Raw genomic sequence first — 22,398 nt, 5'->3', positions numbered from 1 at the left:
AACTGAACTAAACTGACTGACTAAGTCAGCTGTCCGAGCACCATCCATTAAAAAGACTGCTCTTTTTCCACTGAATGGTCTCCACACCTTAGTTGAAAATTAATTGGCCACAATAACATGATTTATTTCTGGACTCTCAATTGTTCTGGACTTTCTATTCCATTGATTTTTATATCAATCATTATGCTAGTACCACAATGATTTAATTGCAATTCTACAAAATTTCATTACAAATAGGTTTGTATTATATTCTGAAATTGGAAAGTGAATCCTCCAACTTTGCTCTTCTTTTTCAGTATTATTTTAGCTATTTGGGGCCCCCTTTTCCATATGAGTTTAAAGATAGGCTTTTTTTTTTTTTGCAAAAAAAAAGATCATAAGGATTGGATGAATATGTGAGTCACTTTGAAAAATACTGCCATTTAAACAATATTAAGTCTTCCAATCCATGAACATGGGATATCTCTTCAGCGATTTAGGTATTCTTTAATTTCTCTCAGCAGTGTGTTACATTTTTCACTATATAATTATTTTACCTCCTTGGTTAAACTTTTTCTTAGGTATTCCATTCTCTTGATGCTATTGTAAATGTAACTGTTTTCTTAAGTACCTTTTTGCATTGTTCATTGCTAGTGCATAAAAATATAACTGACTTTTGTATGCTGATCTTATACTAAATTTGCTTATTAACTCTAGAAGATTTAGATGTTTTGAACAGATAACATCTAGGAAGCTTCTCTACTTAAGGCAAGCCTCTGTGTCAGTCCCACAGGGAACTGCCGGATAGTCCAAAATGGAGAAGCACACATTTCTGAGAATAAAGCTATTGCTCCTCCCCTGCCCCCCAACCCCCACTGTCCCCACGGCTGCCACTGACCTAAAAAACTGGGGATGGCAGGCATTCAAAAATGCAAAAATGCCACAACACTTTCTTACCAAAACTTCACATTCTTAAACTTCTTCATTAAGCACTCCTTTGGTTGTTTTACTTTTCTATTAGATTGCAGTGTTTTGAAAACACTGATCTGTCAGTTTCTGCTAACTTAATGGTTTCTTCATTTTATTTGTTAAGAGAAGCTACTAGGGAAACTCCACCATTCTCCATGATCAGTAGCTTCTTTTTACAAATAAAATGTGGTGAAATTGACAGAACACAACTCTTGAGACTATGTCATAAAAGGCACTGAGATGTCCTTGTTCTCTCTCGGAGCACTCGCTCCAAGAGAAGTCAGTTGCCAGACTGTGAAGACTCTCAAACAGACCTATGGGGAGTCTCACATGGCAAGTTGCTGAGACAGCTTACCAACAGTCATACGAGTGAGCTACCTTGGAACTGCAGTCCTTGTCAAGCCTTCAGATGACTATAGCTCTGACCAACATTTAAACTGCAACCTCAGAAGAGACTCTGAGTCAAAGTCATCCAATTAAGTCACTACTGAAAAAACGATCTACAGATACCAAAAAATAATAAATGTATATTGCTTTAAACTGCTAGGTTTGGGAAGTATATGATATTTAAAGCTGAGGCCTGAAAGATGAGAAGCTAGTCATCCAATGAGTTCTAAGGAAGAAGAGTGTTTCAAGCAGAGGGAATGGCAAATGCAAAGGCCCTGCATAAGGAAAGGTGACTGACATGTTAAAAAAAAAAGAACTTGAAAGAAGATCAATGTCACGGGAGCTCAGTGAACAAGAGGAAAACAGTGAAGAAAAGAGATCACCAAAACGGCAGAAAGTAACTGAAGTGACTGTAACGAAGTCTTTAAAACAGTGAAAACTGCTAAGTTCTAGGGTAATCAAAGGTACCTTATCCATAAAAACATGGAAATCAACCTGTAATTAAGTAGAGGTAGATAAGAGCAAAGCAGTAATGGTCACTAGTCCAAAGACAGCTAGGCAGTTAACTAGTCCAAAACTCACGACAGGCTCACATAAGGTGAAGGAAAGCCACTGGGTACTACCCCAGAGGGGCAAAAACTAGACTTTTTAGAGAATATAACCTTATTGAAAAGTATATAACTCTGATAAGCCAATGTTGCTTATTTTTAGAAGTACTAATAAATATTGGATTGAAAACTGAGCATAAGGTCTTAATGAAGAGGCCTAAAAGTAAAAAAAACCTAGTTTTATTCTTGGGTTTCTCACTAGTTTTGTCAACTTTGGTAAATAACTTCACTCCTAATTTAATTTCACTTAACCACAAAATGAAATAATGATATACACATGTCCAGTCTTACCTTTTTTAAGATCAAATAAAATAATATGATAAAAATGCTTTGAAACTACCAAAAAAAAAAAAAAAAAGACATACACAAATCTGATCATTTGTAGAGAGAAACCAAAAAAAACTAACTGTATCTATTATCACACAGGAAGCCAGCGTGGAAACTGTAACCCTTTGAGAGTACGAACCAAGATCTTTACATCATCCCATATTACTTACAGAAACAACACCTTTATGAGGACGCTATTTTACAATTCTGAATGGTGAAATCATTGGTGAAAAAATTTATATCTAGAATGCTAGCTTAAAGCATCTGTCTCACCAGGCAGTCCACAGCTACTGCCAAATGAATAACTAATGCAGCTGAATACCTAAAGAAAATGATTACGAATCAGTTCTGAGGCTTCCCTTCTGGCTCAGTGGTAAAGAATCTACCTGCCAACGCAGGAGACCTGGGTTCAATCCCTGATCCGAGAAGACCCCACATTCCATGGAGCAACTGAGCCCGTGCTCCAGAGTCCAGGGGTCACAACTACTGAGCCCTCTCGCCATAACCACCGAAGCTTGCACACCCTGGAGCCCCTGATCTGCAAAAAGAGAAGCCAGTTCAATGAGAAGTCCAGTCACTGAAACTAGAGCCCACACAGCAACGAAAATCCAGTACAGCCAATTAAAAAAAAAAAATCAGCTGAAAAGATGCACACTTGTCCTTGTTTTGGGATACCACATGGCACAAGGTTTAATAACTGGTGAAAAGAGTAAAAGAATTTCAAAAGAAATGCCAGTTAGATAACCAGTCTCTGAAATTAAAAATAAATCTGAGGGCTTCCTGGTGGCCCAGTGGTTAAGAATCTGCCTGCCCATGCAGGGGACACAGGTTCAGTCTGGGGTCAGGGAGGACCCCACAGGCCGCAGGGCAGCTAAGTCCAGGCACCACAGCTACTGAAGCCTGTGCGTGCTCTGCAAGAGAGAAGCCACCACAGTGAGGAGCCCCATGCACCACAACCAGAGAGCAGCCCCTTCTCGCCACAACCGGAGAAGGCCAACAGGCAGAAGCGAAGAACCAGAGCAGCCAAAAAATAAGTAAATAATAAGTGTTTAGGGTAAATTTGAATCAGCAAAATAACAGGATTTGTGTACAAAAACCTTAAGATTAATTTAAAAAACCTTCTTTGGGAAAATACAGATGATGTTATCAAAGACTTAAATCATTATAAACATAAAATATCTGTGTTTTCAGATTTAATGAGTGACTGAATACCCAAGAGGTATTCATCTCTATATCCTAACCAGAAAAAAAAAAAATTACATAATTTGAAAAAAGGAAAAAAATCATTAGTGAATCACAGATATGGTAGACACTATTAAACGTGATATAAAGATATAACCTTTTACTTTATTAAAATGCACTGATGCAGTAATTTAAAGTAAATGGAATAAGCTGTCCTTTTATGTCCCTCCTGCTTTCTCTAATAACCCATCTTCTGCTGTAGTATTTCATCTACAGTATCGATGATCAGTTAAAAGCAAGTTCCAGAAAATATGACATCAGTTCAGTTCAGTTTGGTTCATTCGCTCAGCTGTGTCTGACTCTTTGTGACCCCATGGACCACAGCACGCCAGGCCTCCCTGTCCATCACCAACTGCCGGAGTTTACTCAAACTCATCTCCATTGAGTTGGTGATGCCATCCAACCAAATTGACCAAATTCAAGAAAACATTTATTCAACAAACAAGAGCGCTATTATCAACTAGACAACAGATACTGTATAAGCTTACTATATTAACCTTACATCCCCCATTAGTCACTAATGCTTAGCTACCAGAAAAGAGTAGCAAACATTTAATAAAAACAAAATGTATTTTGAGATTTAATAAACAAATATACTTCTTTTGTACAATAAAACAGAAAGTGCTATTGATATATTTAAAGAAAAAAACGAAATTCTAGAAAAAATCCTAAGAAAAAGATTAACTTTTTTAGGGTAATTACGAACCGAATTTTCTTCCTCCTCTTCCAGTTCTCGCTGCTGTTCTTCATGTCTTTTAGCTTTGATCTCCATTGCTTCTGTGATCAGGTCTCTTAAAATCGATACAGGTTTTGCATTCTTAATAAAAGGGTGCTAGAAAAGTAAAATTCAATGGTATAAATTCAAACGGCTTCTCTGAATTATATCTTAAAAACATTAAAACAATATGTAAATGTGAACCAGGATAATAGGCTTCAATGATTGGTCCTTTATCCAGAATTAAATAGATAGGTTAAGAACAGAGAATATTTCAACTGCTTTAGAACTTAAGATTTTACTTTTTAGGTTTACTTGTTTTTAAAAAACCACTGCAGAACACAAAAACAAATGTAATCCTTTTGATAAAAATATATCACCATTAGAGATATAGTTTTCCAAAGGAAGTATAGATTATGTAGTCAAAAAGGCAATTTTTTTTTTTAATTGGCGTATGTGTATGCTCAGTCGCTCAGTCACATCCAACTCTGCAACCCCATGGACTGCAGCCTGCCAGGCTCCTCTGTTCATGGGATTCTCCAGACAAGAATACTGGAGTGGGCTGCCATTCCCTTCTTCAGGAGATCATTCTGACCCAGGGATTGAACCCAGGTCTCCTGCATTGCAGGCAGATTCTTCTGAGCCACCAGGGAAGCCCAAAGGTCAGTGATTATATTACATATAAAAATAAAATGATTTTGGCATTGTTATAAATTTTAACTAATCTTAACAAGCCAACAGCTAAAATCAGTAGTCAAAAGGAAGACAACTATTTTTACTTCTTTTACATATTTTCTATTTATTATATATTTAATAATGTAATCATTTCCAAGGGAAAAGTAAAAAATAGTAATGAGAAAAATATTTTTCAGAAAATAAGTACTGCTTAATCTCTATACTACATATAAAGTAACTTTTCACTTCTTTTTTTGTATCATCCTGATCCAGCTAAGACATCTGAGTTTGCTACAATTCTGATAAACAGAAATAGAACCACCAGGAAATACCTGACTGTTTGACGACTTTGTAATTCAGAAGGGGGATCATGAGAGAATATAGACGGAAAGGTTAAAAGTTTAATTTGGACTGGATAACTGTATTTTGAATCAGCAATACACCTTCAAAATGTCATTTTCTTAATTATATGTCAGCAGATAAGAGTCAGATGAAAGTCATCTGAGTTATTTTAATAAAGATTAATACAACACAAAAATATTTTTAAAGGTAAAACAATTTTAGTGCTAAAGAAGAAATTTACTGACATTTGTAGGAGGCTTTAAAATGGTGAAGAAAACTATGGGAAAACTATGAGTAAGAATTTTACCTGAATACAGAAGTTCTAGGATAATGGCAAAGAACTAATAAATTATTTTATAGTGGTTATAGACTGATCACCAGATAAATTCTATCAACATACCTGTGATGGAGACTCCTAGTCACCCACCAAAACAGAGCTGGGACTGGACCTATGGCTGCCCAGCTACATCCTACATCTCTCAGACTCCCTTTCAGTTGGTTGTGATTATGAACTAAGTTCTCACCAATGCAATAGAGGTGTTTCATTGGTACTGAATGAAATACCAGTGTCTGTGTTGTGTTCTACCCCTTTGATCTGGGCCTCAGAACAGAGTGGGAGCTCTTCTGTGACTTCTTTTCTTTCTGCCACGCTGGGAAACAAAGACAGCGTCCTGAAGGAGGGGGGAGCAAGAAGGAAGAAGCCCCAGCCCTGCTATCAGAGCTTCTGAGTAACACTGAAAGGGGCTGCAAACAGTAGCAATAACTGAAGATGCGCTCCTTGCCCTTAAAGAACTTATTATCCAGAATAAGGAATAAAAGATAAATGCATAAAAAAATTACAGTGTGACATTCATGATGATCTAGCATAGTCTATATGATTAAGCAAATTAAAAGTAAAAGAAATAGGTGAAGTAATATCAGGTGTCTCCTGGAGAAGAAACACTGTTTCAGGGAGAAGGAAAAGTATGAATGATACAAACACACACGCAAAGATAGGAGACGGATGTGAAAACACTGTAGGGAGAGCTGCTGAGCCAAAACAGAAACACGGCCTACAGAAATGGTGTCCTAAGAGTTTAGACACAGGTAACAGTGGGACAAGAAGGATAAATATTCAGAATGAGACACCGGAATTTTGCCTGACAGCCCCTTTAATTACATAGACGAGAGAACAGTGTAAGGAAAAGAATGTGATACCACAATCTTGCAGTAGAGTTTAGGAATGAAGTAAGATGGGGAGAAACTGTCAAACAGGTGTAAATTATTAAGAACCTAGGTTAAAAAAAATAGCTGCCACAATCAAGAGGAAATACTGAATCTGATGGGAAAAACTCTTAAGAAGGATTTAGAGCCTATGTATTAACAGAAGTAAAGGAAGACTAACACAGCAAAAGCTGAGAACCAGGAGAACTGTATCTCTTTACAGAGGCAAAAAAATACCAAATTGTATTTATACTTTATCTTTTCAGGAAAAATTATGAGCCAAATTCCAAGCAACAGTTTTATCTTTAAGAAATGCCAAAGTACACCATCCAGTCTATTGCAAACTTACTTTCATGCAGTTTGCTGTGAACTGACTACACAGTGTTATGCTACCATTAGTCTACAGAGCTTAACATTCCTTATCTCAAAATCTCAGCATGTCTTACTCCATTTGTACTCATTTTTTCCCTACATAATCACTACAGGCATGATTCTGACCAACAAAGAGGAATTGGCTAATAAAGTTAAAAGGGTACTTTAAGAACAAGCCCACAATATTTGAGCATTCTTGATGGACTGCATCACCGACTCAATGGACATGAGTTTGGGTAAACTCCAGGAGTTGGTGATGGACAGGGAAGCCTGGCGTGTTGCGGTTCATGGGGTTGCAAAGAGTCGGACGCGGCTGAACTGAACTGATCATCACAAGAAAAGTTTTATCAGACACATTGGCAGATTTTTGAAGAATATTTGAAAGTTTTTTACAAGCAACTGGTAGTAAAATTTTAAAATGCAAAGCAACATAGAAAAGAACAGAACAACAACAAAAACCAGAGAAAACAAGGTGGCAAAACTGAAACGTGACACCTGTGACTGAAACATTATTAGTACAAACCAATATAAATAAATGTGCTGAAATTTCCACTATAGCAGTATTTTAGTTAAGTACTAAAAGATATTTAGTTCGTAAGATAAATTAAACTACATGCTTTCTACATGAGATATACTTAACAAAATAAATCCAAATTACGTTTCTATCAGGGGATGCTAAAAAGAACTTGGGGGTTAAATGTCAAGGACAGGCAATGAAATATCAAACATAAACAATGTCAAGAATAACATAATCCAATAAAAGCAGAAATGAAGACAAAAAATGGTAAGTGAAGGAAGAGTCATACAATATTAATAAGGGACATAATACAAAGTAAGATATAATAGTTATAAATTTGATATATTAGTACAGCATTATGATATATAACAAAAACAGAGACATAAGAAGATCTAAGTAAATAATGAGAGGAGACATTAGTATTTCTTTTTTAGTCACTGAGAAATGGAACACTAAAAATTAAAGATTAAAGCAATCTGAATAATATAATCAGACTGAGTTAACAGAAAAATCAATAAACAGAAGTAATATCTTTTTGTTAAATGCCTAGAAAAGCATGTGGTACCAGCATAAGAATGGAAAGAACAAGAAAACAGAATATAATGCCTGGAAATAGACTATAATGTACAAAATAAGCTGGCATATTATGAAAATAGCAATTCCAATCAGTGATGAAAAAATACTTGCTGCTTCCTTATTTTGGGGGTTGAGAGGAAGGTTTTGAATTAAGTTAGATCTTCACCACAGAAGTATCAAAATAAACTGGAGATGGATTAAGAAGTCAAAAGTCAAAAAATGGAAATATAAAAGAACTGGTAATACAGGAGAACATTTATATGTTCAACCCAGTGCTATGAAACAAACAAAAAAAACCATAAATCAACTAAAAATTTAACATTTATGTCAGACAAGAGGGTAGTTACTTAAAAGAGTTTTAAAAAGAGTATCAATAAGAAAAAGATAAACAGACAAAGTTGTAAAAGGCAAGACAGTTTCCCTATTTCTAAATGTATCCAGGGTTTTTACCCCAGTCCAGCCTTAGGACTCGCTGCTTTCACTTCAGCAACCCAGGCTCAATCCCCGGTCTGGGAACTAAGACCCCGCAAACTGTGTGGCGTGGCAAAAAAAAAATCAAGTATCTAAAGTAAAACATAAACTAAAAGAGGACAAGAATTCTTACACCACTTGAACTGAAGAGAGAGACTACCCAAAATCAGCCTATCACATTCTTGGTCATGTATTTTAAGAAGTAAAGCTGCTTAAACTTTGTTTATGTTCTGAGTTATCAATTTCTAAACTGAAAGAATTTAAATTAATAATTTCCTCCAAGGAGTGAAGTGCAGAAGAGACTTCTGCTTCTAGACAGATCGGGCAGTCGTCCTTTCCTCCTACCGCTCCGTCAAAGCACAGTGAAAACCCTGGACGTTACATACAAACAAGCCCAGGAAGACACTGGACGGTGGAGAGCAGGTGGCAAGCCAGCTCGGGGCTGCGGGACTGAAGCAAGGGCTCAGCTGTGAGTTCCACGGGCTTCCCTTTTACTTCGTTTATCCCAGACTGGTTACTGATGAAGCCAGGAACCCAGACACACCAGCGGACACAGACTAAAACAGCCCCTACAAAAGCCTGCTCTCTCTGGAGTCAAAGGATCAGGAAAGGGACAGTTAGCCAGCACGCAGCCCTCTCTTAATAGCCATTCTGCTCCACCCAAACCCTGCAGAGCGAACAGTGGCCCCACCCCATGTGGCGAAGGCTGGGTGGGGAACCTAGACTTCCACCCTCTGGAGGCTGTCCAATCCTTTCCCTGCAGTGGCATCAGAGAAGACCAAATGTTAAGCTGGGTGTTCATCCACACCCAGCAGTATAAGAGGTGCTTCCCCCCCACCCCCGCCCCGGTGGGGAGATCTCGTGACAGCCTGGACTTCCAGCACTATCAAGCCGTAATAAGGAAACCCCACCTCCCTCCCTGCTAGAGGGGAGAATCAGAACTTCCATCACTGCCCAGCTCTACTGAGGCCCTGCAGGGCCTGCAGAGGCCGCTGAGGGAATCTGAGTCCTCAACCCCTCAAGGGGCTTGTGGGCCCCTTCCCCCCACAAGTCAAAAGAGACCACGTAGGGGGGCCTGGACTTCTAATGCTACCTGATAGAAATGATGGTGCCCCTCTACCTCACTGAAGCACTATCAAAGGACACCACTTATTACAGAGAATTTAAGTAAGATCCAGCGTCTCAAAACATAATACTCAAAATACCCAGGTTTCAAATGAAAATCACTCATCATAAGAAGAAGCAAGAAACTATCAACTTAACTGGGAAAATACATTCAACAGATACCAACATCAAGATGACATGGATAACAGAATTATCTAGTAGGGATTTTAGAGCAGTCATAAAAATCCTTCAATGAGCAATTACAAACATGTCTGTAAACACGTGACACATTAGAAAGTCTCAGCAAAGTATGAGAAGATACAAAAGAGAAACAAATGAAAAATATAAAAATAAGATATATAAAAATAAAACCTGATGGATGGACTGGCTGTATAGCAGAATGAGGACAGAGAGGACTCAGTGAATCAGAATATTAAACAGTAGAAATTACACACTATGAATGACAGAAACTAAACTGGCATAAAAATGAACAGAATCTCAGGAATCTGTGGTACTGAAACAAAAAAATCCGAACACTTGTGTTAATGGAGTCCTAGAAAGAGAATAGAGGGGAGGGCCGAAAACTGACTGATAAAATGATAGCTAGAAACTTCCCCACGCTGGCAAGAGATGTAAACCCACGAGTCAAGAAGCTGAACATATTCTACACAGTACAGACCCAAAGAAATTCATACCAACACACATCATAATTAAACCTTTGAAAATAAAGACAAAGAAAAAAATCTTGAAAAGACCACGGGGTAAAACAATTCAGATGACTGTAGACTTGTAGATTTCTCATAAGAAACCACTGATATCGGAAGAACGTGGCACAGCATTTTCCAAATATTGAAAGAACTGTCAACCAAGGAAGGATTCTACAGCCAGTGAAAACATCCATCAGGAATGAAGAAGAAACAAGACGTTCTCAGGTGAACGAAAATTAAGCGAATTTGTTAACAAAGTCCTACCCTAAACGAAAGGCTAAGGGAAATCTTCTAAACAGAAAGAAAGGAACAAAAGAAGGAACTTCTGGAACATTAGGAGGAAGAACACTGGAGAGAACATAAACAGGTTAAACAGTTGTCCCTTATCCTGGTTTTCTCAATCGTTTAAAGGTTAAAATAAATATAACACTCTGATATGGGCCTCAATGTAATGAAGAGGAAGTATTAAAGATAATTATATTATAAATGGGAGGGACACCAAGGTAGATAAAGTTTCTATTCCTTACTTCAACTGGTAAAATGAAAACCAAGTCATATGCCAGGAGAGTTCACAAAGTGACCCACGACACCACTTATTCCAGCCAAGCCCATGGGCCAATTTGAATAATGACAGATTTCACTCTTCTAGAAGGCCAGACTAGGGCAAAAATTGACTTTCAGGTTCTAGGCCACCCACCAGAAGTACAGGGAACAGTTCCAGACTAGGAATTCTAGTGCCACCAGGCTGAACTTTAACTGTCCCTGGGGATTCAATATCCTCTTCTTTTAAAAACTACCAAGAGTTCAGCTTAATCTCAAAGGATCCTTTCAGTCTTAGCCTGCTCTTTTAAACTTATACAATTATCTAGTGTTGGAAAATAAGCACTATAAAAAATTCAGCACAAATTCCTTTTTAAAACCTGTTTATCAAAGTCGAGAAATCAATATGGTAAAATCTACACATGTAGGTTATAGGCAAATGTCCACTTAAACTTGGTAATAAGACTATATTCTTAAAGTTAAAACATAATTTAACTTATAACATATAAAACATATGCAAAACTCCCTTAAGAGACAGAATAGGATGACTTTCAGACATTCAGTAAAATAAAACTCGGAGTCTAATATTAGAGACTCAAATGATACAACAGATAGTAATTCTGTCTAAAAGCTTTTAAAATCAGAAGTTTGCTATCTTAAATAAACATGTTGAATTTAATACACATGTATTAAGCACTACATGTGTATTAAAGATACCAGGATATAGATACCTGTATTAAGATACCAGGAATACAAAAACAACCCCCTCCCCAAAAAGAGTACCACTTGACCTTGATCTAGTTACAATCCAGGACAAAGACATAGAAACAAGTTATTTCATTCTATATATGGCAAATGACATGCCCAGGATGCTTATGGAAACCCAGAGAAACAATTAGCCTGAACAAAGATGAAGGGAAGGCTTTCTGGAGGAGTACCTACTTTGAATTTAGAAACAATGAGACAATGAGTAAAAAGGAGCCTGCTGGTAAAGGCAGTCTTTAAACTAGCAAGTGAGGGGTGAGAAAAGGTACAGAGGATTGAAATAACATGATCTGTATGAAACATGAAACTGCAAGTCGACTACTTCAGCATTTATAAAGGGGAAAAAAGGGAGGTCAAGCAAGGGGTCAATTAAGAAGCCAGAGGAGGACACACCAACATTATAAGAGAGGGCCTCCACGCTCAACAACGGCACAACAGGAAAAGTTTTTTTTTTTAATCAAGAGAACAAATACTGGCTCATAAGCACTATACAAAACCAGCTGCACTGTTTGCCCTCAATATAAAGAAAAATGCTTGAGCCAAACCCAGCTAGAAGCCAGAGAGTAACGAGCTTATTAATACAATCCGTACAGGTCAACTGGGCTTCCCATGTGGCTCAGCTGGTAAAGAATCTGCCCGCAATGCGGGAGACCTGGGTTTGATCCCTGGGTCAGGAAGATCCACTGGAGAAGGGAAAGGCTGCCCACTCCAGTATTCTTAAGGGCTTCCCTCGTGGCTCAGCTGGTAAAGAATCCGCCTGCAATGTGGGAGACCTGGGTTCAATCCCTGGGTTGGGAAGATCCCCTGGAGAAGGGAAAGTCTACCCACTCTAGTACTCTGGCCTGGAGAAGTCCATGGACCCTGTATAGTCCATGGAGTTGCAAAGAGTTGGACACAACTGAGCAACTTTCACACATGCAGGTCAACTTCCTGGGCAGAAAGCAGAATGGACAAAGGGTGACAAGTGAGGCTAGGGGACACGTGGAATAAACCTAGAAGAATCCCTTGATCACTGTGTGGTCTTTCGTGAGGCATTGAACTTTTCTGGGCTTCAGTACTCTCGTAAACAAAATTAGGGAATTCTACTGGAATATTTCTTAAATGCTTTTCCACCCTAAAAACTCTAGGTTAAAAACAGAATTTCTTTAGAGGTTAGAAAAGATTATGGAAGAAAGACCAGAAAGAAAATATTGGCTAAATTATCCAAAAACCAGTCACTGGATGTATTTGGATTTACTTTCATCATCAGATTTTATACTATTTGTTCCATTTTTTTGATTATTTCCCCTCTCCACTTCTTTCTTGTCTTCTTTATGGTTAAATAATTTAGACATTCAACACAGTAACAACAGCAATAGGTCCTTGATTTATATGCTTAAAATTCCTTTGAAGTGCTGACAATATTTCAAAAATAATGTTTCAATTAATTATCTTTTGAAAGGTAATATGGGCACATAAAACCAAACTCAAAAGTCTTAAAAAGAGTCTTCAGCAAAAAGAAAGTTTCCATCTCACTATTGCTTCTCAGCCATGTAGTTACCTTCTCTGGAGGCCATTTTCTTGCTTATTTTTCTAGAGCTACTCCACTATAAGCATTGACATTTGTATACATACATACATGTGTATGTGGGTGCATGTATTTTGCCAATAACTCCCCTCAGTAGACCTCAAATTGCTTCCAATTTGTTGACAGGTATTTATGTTGTTTCCAATCTTTCGCCATTATAATGGTTTATGAAGATTTTTTACACCTATGTTATTTCACACGTGGTTAAATTTCTCTGTAAATTGCTAGAAGATTAACTACGGGGTCAAAGAATACATGGTGTTTTATTCTAGACAGACTTTGCTAAACTTCCTTTCATGGAAACTGAGTATTAAGCTAAATTTTTGTAACAATAAAGCTTATATTAAAGGACTAGTTTCTAACATTCTCAATAATTCCTTTTTTAAAAAACATTACCTTGGAAAAATCACTTTTTATAGCTATGTTTTTAATCCCTTTGTCACTTAAAAAGAACTATTCTCCAAATATCAAGTTTTGTTAACATGCACACTTATCATAGCACACAGGTCTAAGTCAATTCTGCTGGGAAAGGAAAGACTCATGAATAATTACTAAAAGTATTCAATTATTTCTACTTGCATTTAATGTCAAAACAGATTTTTTAAAAAAAGGCTCCTGACACTCTGGATACAAAGTCTCTTCATTTAGGTCATCTTGCAACCAGTATTTACAACATTCCATCTTCTCAGGGAGTTCAGGGATTTCATATTTACATATCTTACAGGGCAAAAAGTCAAAGAAGAAATGCTGGGTCAAGGAATAATACATCTGGAAATTAAAACATAAGAAACAATAACAATGGAAAAGAAACTCATTTCTGAAATGAGAACCCTACAGAAGTTCAGTTTTAACACAATTTTAGGAGGAAAGAACTGGCAACAAAAATTAGTGGGGGAGAGGGGAGGGCAGAAAATTGAACTTGGAAAACAAAATTTTTAAATGAGAGAAACAGAACATACAGGAGAAGAAAGGTGTATGTGTCTGTCTGTACATTAATCCATGTTTCCTGAAAAGTTTACATCTTTACAATTCAGTTTCTGAATAAATAAATCAGTTAGTGAAACTCCTAATGATCTCGGTCGGTGTTAGAAAAAGCTAAAAGGTACACAGAGAAAACATCCCCCTGTCAGAGACACGAGCACCGACCTGTAAAAGCTGTGTTGCAGCGGCTCTCTGCTCAGGGTTCTTCACTAGGCACTTCTTAACAAAATCGGTGAAATCATCAGACCAAAGTTCTGGCTTCCTGAATGTTGGTGGTGGGTTTGTGGGAATCATAAATATAGCCTGATACAAATGAAAAATCCAAAAGACACAGTAAGAATCACAATAACACACCAAATAAACAAATCTCTTTATCTATCTTTAATCAGACTCAAAAATCTGAAAAACAAATTTAGCTCTTCTTGGATTTCCAGTCAAATTGCAATTCAGGAAGCAAAGCCATCTGCTACTAATGTAATCATTTCCCATTAAATTTCCTCTATTTGAATTGTAGTTCATTGAGCACATCATTCTTTATTTTATCTATTATTTTTAATCAGTCTCCAAAGAAGACTGTATTTCTAACCCTTATACCAAATGGAGGACATTCTCTGGTTAAACAGATATATACTTCAATTTTGCTATTGCATGCCAGACTTGTTTCCCATTTCAGTATTTTTTTTCAGTACTGCTATTTAGAATGGCTAGCAGCAGCCTAATTTGCGTCTGCAATTCAGAATATTAAAGTACAAATATAATTACTGCTGTGGTTTGAAATAATACTTGGTGGAAGCAAGTCTTTAATTTCTCTTTCTAAATATATGAGTCAAGAATGCAAATTAAAAGCTTTAAAAGTAATATACCACTTCATCACTAATGATTTAATATTAATAACTTATGGCAGCTCAGACTGTAAAGAATCTGCCTGCAATGTAGGAGACCCGGGTTCAATCCCTGGGTCAGGATGATCCCCTGGAGAAGGGAATGACTACCCACTCCAGTATTCTTGCTTGGAGAATTCCATGGACAGAGGAGCCTGGTGAGTTACAGTCCATGGGGTTGCAAAGAGCCGAACATGACTAAGCAACTAATACTTTCATTTCTTCACCTGATATTCAGAGAGCTCAAAAATTCAAAAACTTTTAAAAAGTCTCCCTGTCATCTTGTCTTTATAGCTACCCAGTTATCCTTTTTTTGACAAAGAGAATTAATCCCTAAAGTTCTCAGAAAATCACTGTATGCAATGAGTTAACTTCTCTCCTGGTCTGTAGAATAGTTCCTGATAAATTACCATCACTAAAACAATATCTTCTTTGAAAGGATATGAAAACCATAATAAAGTAAAAAAAAAAAAGTATCCTGCACACAACAAATATTAGATATCATCACTTTCATTTCCACATAATGTTATTTTAAAAAGACAAGAGACAAACACAGCAATGACAAAAATTTTACAAAGTAAAATGAACTCAACCATATATAACTACCTATAGTTTAAGAGGTAAGTTTCTATATAATGGCACAATCAACATTACAGGCGACAAGAGGAAAAAATGGCTTTTTGGCAATCAATATAGACATTCACAGTATACAATATACGTGGACCTCTTGAAGGCACAGTATACACAGGCCTCTCAAAGATGTATTCAGGGGTGAAGCATCCACAATGCTTTCTAGACTTTGGTATTCCCTGCCTGTCCAGAAGAGAGGTGTCCGTCTCTGCCCTAGCTCATTTCTTCGCTGATTTTTGCTGGTCCTAGCCTTGTGATGAAGAGGCTTGTGCAACTCAATGAAACTATGGGCCAGGTGGTGCAGGGCCACCCAAGATGGATGAGTCATTGTGGAGAGTTCTGACAAAACGTGGTCCACAGACGGAGGGAATGGTAAACCACTCCAGTGTTCTTGCCTCGAGAATCCCATGAACAGTATGCAAAGGCAAAAATATATGACACCAGAAGAAAAGCCCCCCAGGTCAGAAGATGTCCAATATGCTCCTGGGGAAGAGCAGAGAAATAGCTTCAGAAAGAATGAAGATGTCGGGCCAAAACAGAAATGATGCTCAGCTGTGGATGTGTCTGGTGGTGAAAATAAAGCCCAATGCTGTAAAGAACAATACTGCATAGGAACCTGGAATGTTAGATCGCTGAATCAAGGTAAATTGGCTATGTCAAACAATAGCAAGAATGAACATCGACATCTTAGGAATCGGTGTATCAAAATGGATCAGAATAGGAGAATTTAATGCAGATGACCATTATATCTACTACTGTGGGCAAGACTCCCTTACAAGACATGAAGTAGCCCTTCTGAGGGCTACGAAAGAGTCCAAAATGCAGTACTTGGATGCAATCTCAAAAACGACAGAATGATCTCTGTTCATCTCTAAGGCAAACCATTCAACATCACAGTAATCCAAGTCTATGCCCCAACCACTAATGCTGAAGAAGTTGAACTTGAACAGCTCTAGAAAGAACTACAAGACTTTCTAGAACTTACACCAAAAAAAGATATCCTTTTCATCCTAAGGGATGGTAGTACAAATGTAGGAAGTGAAGAGATACCCAGACTAACAGGCAAGTTTGACCTTGAAGTACAAAATGCAGCAGGGCAAAGGCTAACAGAGTTTTGCCAAGAGAACACACTGGTCATAGCAAACACCCTCTTCCAATAACACAATAGACGAATCTACACACGGACATCAGCAGACTGTCAATACTGAAATCAGACTGATTGTATTCTTTGCAGCCAAAGATGGGGAAGCTCTATAAAGTCAGCAAAAACAAGACCAGGAGCTGACTGTGGCTCAGATCATGAACTCCTTATTGCAAAATTCATGTTTAATTTAAAGAAAGTAGGGAACACCACTAGGCCATTCAGGTATGACCTAAATCAAATCCTAAAAGATGATGCTGTTAAAGTGCTGCACTCAATATGTCAGCAAATTTAGAAAACTTAGCAATGGCCACAGGACTGAAAAGGTCAGTTTTCATTCTAATTTCAAAGAAGGGTAATGTCAAAGAATGTTCAAACTGCTGTACAGTTGTACTCATTTCACACACTCTAATGTAATGCTCAAAATTCTTCAAGCTTGGCTTCAGTAGCGACTGAAGAACTTCCAGACATACAAGCTGGGTTTAGAAAATGCAGAGGAACTAGAGATCAAAATGCAACATCCACTAGATCAGAGGGAAATCAAGAGAATTCCAGAAAAACATCTACTTGGGCTTCACTGACAATGCAAAAGCAAAAGCTTCGAGTATGTGGATCACAACAAACTATGGAAAATTCTTAAAGAGATGGGAATTACCAGACCACCTTCCCTGTCTGCTGAGAAACCTGTATGCAGGTCAAGAAGCAACAGTTAGAATCAGACATGGAACAATGGATAGGTTCAAAATTGGAAAAAAAAAGAGTACAACAAGGCTGTGTTTATTTAACCTATATGCAGAGTACATCATGTGAAATGCCGGGGTAGATGACTCACAAGCTGGAATCAAGACTGCCAGAAGAAGTATCAGCAACCTCAGATACACACATGTTACCACTATAATGGCAGAAAAGTGAAGAGGAATTAAAGAACCTCTTGATGAGGGTGAAAGAAGAGAGTGAACAAGCTGGCTTTAAAAACTCAACATAAACTAAGACCGTGGTATATCCAGTCCCATCACTTCAAGGCAAACAGAAGGGGGGGAAAGTGAAAACAGTGACAGACTGTTTTCTTGGGTTCCAAAATCACTGCAGACAGTGACTGCAGCCATGAAATTAAAAGACACTTGCTCCTTGGATGGAAAGCTATGACAAACCTAGACAACATATTAAAAAGCAGAGACATCACTTTGCCAACAAAGGTCCACATAGCTAAACCTATGGTCTTTCCAGTAGTCATGTATGGGTGTGAGAGCTGGACCATAAAGAAGGTTCAGAGCTGAAGAATTGATGCTTTCAAATTGTGGTACTGGAGAAGATTCTTGTAAGTCCCTTGGACAGCAAGGAGATCAAACCAGTCCATCCTAAAGGAAATCAGTCCTGAATATTGGCCACCTGATGTGAAGACTCATTGGAAAAGATCCTGATACTGGGAAGATTGAAGGCAGGAGAAGGGGATGACAGAGGATGAGATGGTTGGATGGCATCACCAACTTGATGGACATGAGTCTGAGCGAGCTCTGGGAGTTGGTGATGGACAGGGAGGCCTGCAAAGAGTCCATGGGGTTGCAAAGAGTGAGACACAACTGAGCGACTGAACTGAAATGAACACACAAAAGCATGGCATTAGACTTCATATGGAATTAAAAGATGCAGCAGGAAATACGATCACTGCCCTTAAGAAACTTCTAACCCAGTCCAGTAATGAGAGAACAGTAAAAGATTTAAAGAACTGTACAATGATAAAGAAAATCATATAAAGCATTGAGAGGTCATTCTCCTTAGAAGAAATAGGATAAGGAAAAGTGAAATAAGACTGTTGGGAGGAGCAGAGAACAAGCTGATTATCCTATAAGGGACTAAGAAATGATAAGATTAGAAGAGGAATGAAGGATATGGAGTTTGGTCAGCAAGAAAGTGCACAACTCTTTTTAGTTGGATCCCCACCCCTCCCGTGTGTGTATCTTTATATTTTTTGCTTTTAATCAGGGTTTGTGTGTGACCTAAGAAAAGGATTAAGAAAAAACAAACAAACCTAGAGATATTCTAAATGTGGCTAGCATAGAGGTCTCAGGATGCATCATAAATAGTTTTAAACTGGGATGGTATTTACAGGAACAAAATGGAAGAAATAAGGTATACACACTACAAGGGCTTCCCTTGTGGCTCAGCTGGTAAAGAATTAAAGAATCCACTGGCAATGCGGGAGACCTGGGTTCAGCTCCTGGGTTGGGAAGATCTCCTAGTGAAGGGAAAGGCTACCCACTCCAGTATAATGCCTAAAGGGAAAGGCTACTTGCTCCAGTAAAACACTTAAATTTAATGTCTGAAACTATAAAATCTCTAAAAGGAAAAGCTTCATGACATTAGTCTTGGCAATAATATCTTGGATATGACATCAAAAGCTCAGGCAAAAATAGCTTACAAACTCTAGGAGTAAAAATAGTGCATTATCCTGCACTTTTCCTCACTTTAAGTTTTAGGAGTGACCTTTGATTCTGAAAATGTGTTGATGTTTATCTACGATAATGGGGAAAGCAATATGGAGGAATTCTGAGGAAAAAAAGTGTGGTTTTACAAGGACCTACTGTATAGCACATGGGATTCCCCAGTGGCTCAGCAATAAAGAATCCTCCTGCAATGTAGGAGATGCAGGTTTGATCCCTGGGTCAGGAAGATCCCTGGAGTAGGAAACAGCAACTCATTGCTGTATTCTTGCGTGGAAAATCCCATAGACAGTGGATACAGTTCATGGGGTTGTAAAGAGTCAGACATGACTAGGCACGCACACAAAAATAACTGAATCACTATGCTGTAAAGCTGAAACTAACACAACATTATTAATCAACTATACACCAATATAAAATAAAAAGTTTTAGCCACGCCGGTGGTATAGTGGTATCATGCGAGATTCCCATTCTTGTGACCCAGGGCTGATTCCCGGGAGGCGTAAATTATGCTTTGTATTTTGGGGCTTCCCTAGTAGCTCAGGCTTCCCTTGTAGCTCAGCTGGTAAAGAATCCGCCTGCAATGTGGGAGACCTGGGTTCGATCCCTGGGTTGGGAAGGTCCCCTGGAGAAGGGAAAGGCTACCCACTCCAGTTTCTGGCCTAGAGAATTCCCTGGACTGTATAGTCCATAGGGTTGCAAAGAGTCAGACACGACTGAGCAACTTTCGTTTCATTTGACTTCACTAGTAGCTTAGATGGCAAAGCATATGCCTGCAATGCAGGAGACCTGGGTTCAATCCCTGGGTCAGGAAGATCCCCTGGAGAAGGAAATGGCAACCCACTCCAGTATTCTTGCCTAGAGAATCCCATGCACAGAACAGTCTGGTGGGCTACAATCCATGGGGTCGCAAAGAGTTGGACACGACTGAGCGACTAACACTCACACACTCTAGAAAAAAAAGCAAGAGTACCTCCTAACAACATTGTCTGGGGGACTAGAGAAAAGGAAAAACAAAACATTACTCCAGAATTCAAGAAATAAAAAACAGACACCTTAATTACAGGGCATTCAGGTATTCTACCAATTTACTATACCATTCTTCTGAGAGCCCTCAGAATATGTGGCAGTTTACTAAAATGTGTTATCACTGGTTATCACTGGTTCCTAACTTGGAAAGTCATGCAAAAGACTCTCTGTGGACAAGGCAACGAAGATTCAATATCCCAATCTGTTTATTCTAGGCTAAGAGTTAATCTCTTTATTACTATACTCATCTTCTTTGAAAAAGAGAAAATCCTTTAATAGAAAAGAACATTCTTATTCATCTTACATCACATTACACATATGACATCTAAGATAGTCCTTCAAAAGCAGCATAGCCAGTTTTATGACACAATGAGCATCTACCAAGTGACAACTATGTACCAAGTACTTTCTGTGCGTTCCTATGTTTTATTAAAAGAAATAGCAGACGAATAAGCCACAGGCCAGAGAGCATCAGCAGATACATTTCATTCAGGCAACACTGAGTTGCCAGTCCCATAAGGTAAAATTGTGCTGGAATTAGACTGCTTCTACATGAGGTTTATGTTTTCCCTTTTACATGGACCCCATCTAGCCTGGCTCAGTTTTATATTTTATCAGATGGCCCCCATTACGTATCTAACTTTGTAAGCCCTGGTATTACAGATTTTAAAATAAGACACATATCTTGACCCTGCGGAGCTTGCAATCAAATTGTGTGTGTTGGGGGGGGGGGGGGGGGCGCGGGGGGGGCGGGAGGAGGGGCACACGTGAAAAAACAGCAAACAACGGAGGGCTAGAAAATAAAATTCTTCTGTAAGTAACCGAAGTAACCTCAGCTCCACAGCTGAAACAACAAAAAAGAATTCATCTGCAATGCAGGAACCGTACAAGATGTGGGTTCAATCCCTGAGTCGGGAAGATCCCCTGAAAGAGGGCACCCCCGTATTCTTGCCTGGAGAAGCCCATGGACAGAGGAGCCTGGCAGGCTATAGTTCACACAGTTGCAAAGAGTTGGACACAACTGAAGCGACTTAGCAGGCACACATGCACACATTCCATCTTTAAGGAGGGGCAAAATGGGGTTAATATCAGCTGTGGCAAAAGGCACACAAATACACCTGCTACTTCAAATTAGAGAATAAAAATAAATTTGAACTCTCATCTCTGCGAAACAGTTCAAAGCACGTATGTACATAAACCCCTATAGAGACTGACCTCAAACTGCAGGTATATGATACTAGATTGTCTAGATAAATGCTGTTCATCTGCCCTTCTGTTACAAATTGATGGATAACAACTCAGCAATTTATGTCCTTGAGTTAATGCTCTCCTTTGAACTTTGAGCCAGTGAGTGAGCTGCAGTCTTATCTTCAGATAATCTTAACATATAAGGCTCACCTTAGCAGTAGCTATTAGAAATCCAAGGATAAAAAGCTTAACTCTAAAGCTTATTTACCCAGTACTATCATAAAGTGATCCTAAAATGTTCACATTCTATTCTCAAACAAGCACTGAACTGCGTACAGTTCAAACAAATAAGTCCTAATATATGATCTACCAAAATGGAGAGGCTCTAAAAGTCTCCAGGGGAAACACTATGTTCTATTTCCTTTTATTTTTAAAGTTAGATAATGATAAACTGACAGTTTTTCTCACAGACTTGACTTTGTTCAGCTAATTGAACCTGATCTTGAATCAGGGAGGACCCTCTTAAGGACTGCCAGGTTTGGTATGAGTTGATTAGGTAACAGGCGTCTGCTGTAGAAAGTTTTGGCATTCAGTGGCTAGCCTTATCCTAACAATTCACTCCCTTCCTTGACACCAAGCAAATCACATGGACACACATTACAGCCATAAAATTTATCTTATCTCTAACACCATTTTGATTGAAGAATGTTAGTACAATAAACGATATGATTATCTTTGTGTTTGTTTCTACACAACATGTTGCTTAACTACATAGTGAACCTCTGAGTTTTTTAAAGAAGTTCTCTAATCACAAGTAGTCTAAGAAGCCAAGAAATATTAGTGCCTCAAAACAACAAATTATCTTCATGCCTGGAATTTCACACCTTAGACTCCAGGAGCATCCAGAGGATGTGAAAAAAGCTGGAGCTGAGAAACAACAATGCCTGAACTGTAATCTCAGTAGAGTGAGTCTACTGTGTCTGAAGCTAAGGTAGCTAAGACTTGTGAATGTACAGAAGCAAAAGGACATGCTGGATCACA

The 22,398-nt window shown here is 38.3% G+C and overlaps 1 protein-coding gene across 1 annotated transcript in view; it reads right to left on the bottom strand.

Annotated features, from left to right (window-relative positions):
• STK3 (serine/threonine kinase 3) overlaps positions 1 to 22,398 on the bottom strand; it is a 287,702-nt gene that overhangs the window by 109,400 nt on the left and 155,904 nt on the right. The window contains exons 7-8 of the mRNA XM_020887266.2: positions 14,213 to 14,350; positions 4,219 to 4,344 (exon numbers count right to left, since the gene is read on the bottom strand). Of these exons, the coding sequence (XP_020742925.2) occupies positions 4,219 to 4,344; positions 14,213 to 14,350 (264 nt within the window). The remainder of the gene's footprint in view (positions 1 to 4,218; positions 4,345 to 14,212; positions 14,351 to 22,398) is intronic.

This window comes from Odocoileus virginianus, chromosome 15, assembly GCF_023699985.2.
Source record: "Odocoileus virginianus isolate 20LAN1187 ecotype Illinois chromosome 15, Ovbor_1.2, whole genome shotgun sequence".
Taxonomy (NCBI): Eukaryota; Metazoa; Chordata; class Mammalia; order Artiodactyla; family Cervidae; genus Odocoileus; species Odocoileus virginianus.
Note: the sequence above shows the minus strand (reverse complement) of the source record. Positions and strands in the feature narration are given on the sequence as shown.